This window comes from Salvelinus namaycush, chromosome 13 (genome assembly GCF_016432855.1).
Source record: "Salvelinus namaycush isolate Seneca chromosome 13, SaNama_1.0, whole genome shotgun sequence".
Classification (NCBI taxonomy): domain Eukaryota; kingdom Metazoa; phylum Chordata; class Actinopteri; order Salmoniformes; family Salmonidae; genus Salvelinus; species Salvelinus namaycush.
Window position 1 is genome coordinate 18,586,371 of NC_052319.1, and position 6,659 is coordinate 18,593,029.

Sequence of the window (6,659 nt, forward strand, 5' to 3'; positions counted from 1 at the left end):
CATCAATCAAGTACAAGGGAGGAGCGAAAACCTGCAGACACTCGGCCCCCCGTGGAATGAGTTTGACACCTGTGCTCTAGAGACTCCTTGTGGCGGCCGGGCGCCTGCAGGCTGATCTCGGTCGTCAGTTGAACAGTGTTTCCACCAACACATTGGTGCTTCTGGGTTAAGCGGGCGGTTGTAAGGAAGTGCGGTTTGGCGGGTCATGTTTCAGAGAACGCGTGACCCGACCTTCGCCTCCCGAGCCCATTGGGGAGTTGCAGCGATGAGACGGGAAAAGGTGTAAAATACAAAAAAACTGAATAATAATAATACAATTTAAAAACAATTAAACTCTGGAAATATTTTTCTTTTTTACACATATGTGCCTACCCCTTTTTTGGGGTAGGCACAAAACTACCTTCACTCTTCCATCCGTTTTTTAAATCGGTACTGGTTACCTTCAGACAAGTCCCGTGACACTTGTGGGCGTCCATTAGTTTGTAGCCCTAACGGTCCGGACGTTACCAAACAGAATTTAGCACATAGACGGTACTGACTTCAGATGAGACTCCAGGCACTTGTAGGGGTCGTAGAGCAAAGCGTAGAACACCATCGTGTTCGTGAGAGTCTATCCATACAGTGGTCAATAGTTTGTAGGTCAAACTGTTCGGACGCTACAGATGATTTTCGGGATGTCTCATGGTCTGACAAACACCACTCTAGCTCTGTCACCTTTCACTGCAGATGTTGAAGTGTGACACTGGCGGATGCGTTGGATTGAGACGCATCCAATGCAAAAAAACAGACACAGTATCTCTAGCTTAAACTGACGGGTTTTGATGGGGATTTTTTTGTTATGCAACTTAGACTGACACACCGGTTTGTCAATCGACCCCACCGGGTTAATTTGTTAATTAACTAATTAATTCATCCATTCAGTCATTCGTTCATTCATCCATTGATTGATCAGGGTTGTTACCTGTCAAGTGTTCTCTGCAGCAGTGCGGTGGCAGCATCAGGCTCGGCCCTCTGGAAGGCCTGGTACATGGAGAAGGACTCCATGAAGCCCACTATGTTCCTCACTGAGATCTGCTGCTTCAGTGGGATACACTCAATCCTGAAAGAAGAACAGATACCCACACACTGTTGAATTGAGAAGAGAGTCAGTGGATGCCCTAAGCTCCCAAGGGGGCCAAGAGGGTTAAGTCAAGTAAGTCATAATATTGAATACTCCTGCAGTTTATTGAGTACAACATTTGATTTTGACCACCTGAGAGTCACTAGGTGTGAGTACATTACTTCTGTATATATATATTTATATATATTTCATTCTCAAATAGAAACTCAGAGACGCAGGGTCAAAGTCACACCATGAGAAGTGTTTTAATGTGTAACAGGCTGTTCTACTGGGTTCCCACAGAGGCTGTATGAGTTACCTCTCTTTGTCAGGGAAGGGGATAGCAGCGTAAAGCTCCCTTAGTTTGGTGTTGGCCACTGCTAACTGTGTGCTGGTGTATGGTAACAGCACCTTCTTGAACTGGGGATAGCAAAGTCAAATCTCAGTCAGGAAACAGTCAGGAAAAGTGTTACTTATATCAAACAAAGAATTATGAGGGTTTGTTGTATCATACAAGTGATCCCATGGAAATTAAACTATTTTTCACAAGAGAAATGTCTCAATATGGCAGCAAACAATTTTTTTTTAAGCATACTGTAGATGAAAACAACAATTGTACTTAGTACCCAACGAAAATAAACATATGATACACTAAACCGATTAAGTAGCATTGGTTTGTCACCATAAAAATAGAACGTCATTCTAGTTCTGTGTTTTTCACCTCATCAAAGATGTCAGTGAGTCTGTTCCCACATGAGCTGTAATGGAGTCTGAAGTTATCAGCAAAGCCAAGCAGAGCCATGCAGCCGCAAGGCTTCAGGACCCGGCCTGCCTCCAAGAGCAACCGCTTCTGGTCAAACCAATGGGCCGCTGAGGCTGCAGTCAGTAGGTCCACAGAACCATCCGGAAACGGCAGCTCCTCTGCTGTCCCTTTCCTGTAAGTATTAAGACACAGCACCAAACATTGAGGATTTCTACATAAACTAACATATTAACTAGGGGCCTATTGAAAGTGGGAAGCTACTGCTGACCTTTGTGCTGAGTGTAATTGACCGTCTCTGCAGATTGCCATCACTGTTTCTTTTTAAACAACATACACGTTGGTTTTACTAGCCAAGTGTGGACCAAAACATTTATTCCCATTCAAAATCCTATTATGCCTAAACCCTAACTCTAAATCTAACCCTAACCCCTAAATAAACCTAACCAAACTCTAAAATAGCAGTTTTTGTTAATGTATGGGGAATGGCAAAATGTCCCCACTTGTCACATTTTCCTTGTTTTACTATCCTTGTGAGGACTTTGACCTCAAAAGGATAGTAAGGTTAAACACACATAGACACATTCAAATACCTGTAGGTGATGTTGTTGAACCCTGCTACTGCCCTGGCCTCCTCCAGTTGGCACTCGCTGATGTCGATGCCCACCACTTTCTGGAAGTGTGAGGCCAGCAGGCGTGAGTTCTGCCCCGTCCCACAGCCCAGGTCCACAGCTAGGGCATGAGGCTGGACTTTCTGAAGAGAGGGGACCAGTGAGACACTATATAACTTGCCTTCACTAAAGGAGAGTGATAGCTAGTGATAGTGTAAATGTGATGATCAATACAACTGTTCTAAAGTTTGGGGTCACTTAGAAATGTCCTTGTTTTTTAAAGAAAAGCTAATTTTTTGTCCATTAAAATAACATCAAATTGATCAGAAATACAGTGTAGACATTGTTAATGTTGTAAATGACTATTGTAGCTGTAAACGGCTGATTTTTAATGGAATATCTGCATAGGCGTACAGAGGCCCATTATCAGCAACCATCACTCCTGTGTTCCAATGGCACGTTGAGTTAGCTAATCCAAGTTTATCATTTTAAAAAGGCTAATTGATCATTAGAAAACCTTTTGCAATTATGTTAGCACAGCTAAAGGGTTTTCTAGACATTCCCTAAAGAAATCTGCCATTTCCAGCTACATTAGTCATTTACAACATTAACAATGTCTACTGTATTTCTGATCAATTTGAAGTTATTTTAAAATGGACAAAAAAAATGCTTTTCTTTCTAAAACAAGGAAACTTCTAAGTGACCCCAAACTTGTGAACGGTAGTGTGTGTGTTATTATATATAACACTCTGGTCTTTGCTAAATAGGTATTTCAAGCTTACGGTAATAACGTAAGATAATGGATGACAGTTTAGTGACCTATTGTCGCAATACTCAAAAGCATTTAGAAACAGGAAATGGTTGAGATAATGTTTATATCGGATTTAAAATGTCATAGTCCTGAAATATTATGCAATAGAAATGAAAGTGAAAAATGCCCTCTCTCGGACACTGTGTGGAAGCATTACACCAAAGACTTATCTTAGACAACCTAAGATTTGTCTTAGCTGCCAACTGTACAAGTCTAACGTCATGTAAAAGACAGTCTATAACAGTAATATTATCTTTGCTTGGCTCACCTTCCTTTCCAGGTAATGCAGGATGATGTCTCTGATCTCCTCTGGGGGTACAAAGCGATACCTCTGGTAGATAGAGGCATGGTGTTTCTCCTCAAACAGCCGGTGGGTCATGGTGCTCTGCTGTCGTCTGCTCCGCTAGCCTAGTGCTCCTTCCAGCTTGCAGTGACTCAGCAGACAGAGACAGACCTGCTCCTTCACTAGGACCTTTTAATCATTACATAGGAGATACATATAAGGAGTAGGACAGAGGAGGCTACTGGTAGTAGTCACTCAGTCACAGAGAGGTTTAAAGAGACACCTGAGCTGCTAAGATCAAATAACTTGTCACCTCTTGACAAATTGCAAAACACTGATTTGTGTGTGATGTTCTTGTGTGGAACGATAATGTCCGATAACGGCCACATTAATGACATGCCTATAGATAAACTAGTGGTTTAAAACATCTCATACATATTTCCATTTTATTTTTTATAAAAACAGTCAAACGCCTGGCAAAAGTTTGTTATACATGTACTGCATGCATTTATACTGAACAAAAATCTAAAAACACAACGTGCAACAATTTCAAAGATTTGACAGAGTTACAGCTCATAAGGAAATCAGTCAATTGAAATACATTTATTACACCCTAATATATGGATTTCACATGATTGGGAATACAGATATGGATCTGTTGGTCACAGGTATCTTACAAAAGGTATGGGCGTGGATCAGAAAACCAGTCAGTATCTGGTGTGACGACCATGTCTCATGCAGGGTGACATCTTCGCATAGAGTTGATTAGGCTGTTGAGCGTGGGATGTTGTGTCACTCTTTAATGGCTGTGCGAAATTTCTTTATATTGGTGGGAACTGGAACACGCTGTCGTACAAATCAATCCAGAGCATCCAAAACATTCTCAATGGGGGACATATCTGGTGAGTATGCAGGCCATGGAAGAATTGGGACATTTTCAGCTTCGAGGAATTGTCTACAGATTCTTGCAACATGGGGCCGTACATTATAATGCTGAAACATGAGGTGATGGTGGCAGCTGAATGGTACGACAATGGGCCTCTGGATCTCATCATGGTATCTCTGTGCATTCAATTTGTCATCGATAAAATGCAAATGTGTTCGTTATCCGTAGCTTATGCTTGCCCATACCATAACCTCACCATGGGGAACTCTGTTCACAAGGTTGACATCAGTAAACCACTCCCCACACACATGGTCTGCGGTTGTACAACCAAATTCTCTAAAACGACATTGGAGGATTATGGAAGATAAACATTAAATTATCTGGCAACAGCCCTAGTGGAAATTCCTGTAGTCAGCATGCCAATTGCACACTCCCTCAAAACTTGAGACATCTGTGGCATTGTGTTGTGACAAAGCTTCACATTTTGTCCCCAGCACAAGGTGCACCTGTGTAATGATCATGCTATTGATTCAGCTTCTTGATATGTCACAAGTGGATGGATTATCTTGGCAAAGGAGAAATGATCACCAACAGGGATGCAATCAAGTTTGTGCATTTGGAAAATGTCTGGGATCTTTTATTTCAGCTCATTAAAACCAACACTTTACATATTGTGTTTACATTTTTGTTCATTGATTGTGAAACTAGACTGGGTCCTATCAAACATTTTCTAAACAATAGCAAAACAGAAGAACAAGTACAGACATTTAATTAGTCTTCTGAAAGTTTGCAATGAAGTTATACGCAATTGTAATGTCAAATATAACAAAATCACCTTACACAATGTAATGCAGCTTGTAGAGCTGTGTGTTTCTCATCTGAAAATTTCACCACAAGCAACATTGCCAGGACTGGTTGGTCTTTTCGCGGGTAGGAATGCGAGACAATATATCCACAGGAAAGTAGAATTAAATCATATTTTCAAACCCCTGGTAGTGCCTGAAACACGCAAACAGGATGAAAACACATGTAAGCCATGCATGGCCATTTGCCGAGATGCTGCACGTGTTTCTGCACATCCTTCAGATGATGGTAGTGTATTCACATTCCTAACACCTTAAAGTTGATTTCATTATACTTTCCTGCGGATATATAGTCTCACATTAATACTGGCATAACTGATACATTTACGAGAGCTAAACACCCCTTGAATATGGCCGGTGTCAGTAAACCTCGGTGAAAAGGCGTAATTAAATTGTTGCCAGCAGCACAGTAACCAATGCTCTGGATAACATGAAAACACCCTAGCCAGTTCTGTTAGGGCAAGTAAAATGGTCAGAGTGAGGTGTTCTCTCGTGTGTCTGTATAACGTCAGCTAGAAAGCTAGCTTGGGTACTTGACTGCGTTGTTTGGGCAGAACGCTCAGATCAACACTACTCCTCGGCCAGAGCGTCCAGTGTGCGCTCTGAACACAGAGCGAAATGTTCTGAATTTACGAACTGACAATCTGATAACATTGAAAATTAGAACGTCAAGAACACACTCCAGATTGAATTTACGAATACACCCTCAGTTAGGTGGACGTAGGTACAGCAGAGAGTGGCAAGGATAGGGAGACTTGCAACAGATAGCGAAAACAATTGCTAGTTAACGTTACATAACTAGAAAAGACTTCACGTTGATGAGGTTAGTTATGCGACATAAAAACCACATAAGCTAGCTGTCTGCACGGTTGTTTACCTGCTGTCTCACAGAAAGCGCTCCGTCCACACCCTAATCAACGACACTCGGAAGCAAGCCTCTGGAAGTAAACTTCATTCGCCAAACAACCTCACGAATATATAGAGACAAATGTTAATATTGAAATGTAAAAAAGCTGCCAAGCAGCTGTAACAACTTCTTATTCGATTAGGCTTAACGGCGATTGGCATCCAACAAATGTTGCATTACCGCCACCTACTAGACTGGAGTATAACTCTCATACTTTCCTTTAAAAAATACAACAAATACCCTACCATCTAACGCTACACTCACAAAAAATAATAAATACCATACTCCACTATTTAAATCTATTCAGTCCTACTTCAGGCCAACAGCCTGAAAGGACACACCCTGTCAGGCAACTACAGTCCTGGAGGGCCTGATTGGTGTCACACTAGTTCTCCATCCCTAGCAAACACAGCTGATTAATCAAATTGCATTCTAAACT

At 41.6% G+C, this 6,659-nt stretch overlaps 1 protein-coding gene across 1 annotated transcript; it reads right to left on the reverse strand.

The window, feature by feature from the left end:
* Positions 1-231: 231 nt before the first annotated feature.
* Positions 232-6,357, reverse strand: LOC120058314 (putative methyltransferase DDB_G0268948). Its single transcript, XM_039006882.1, has 6 exons — positions 6,191-6,357; positions 3,550-3,753; positions 2,453-2,613; positions 1,821-2,034; positions 1,419-1,519; positions 232-1,099 (listed from the first exon to the last, which is right to left on the reverse strand). Exons 2-6 carry the CDS (start codon positions 3,658-3,660, stop codon positions 958-960), a joined length of 729 nt encoding a protein of 242 aa, XP_038862810.1. The 5' UTR covers positions 3,661-3,753; positions 6,191-6,357; the 3' UTR covers positions 232-957.
* Positions 6,358-6,659: the final 302 nt, after the last annotated feature.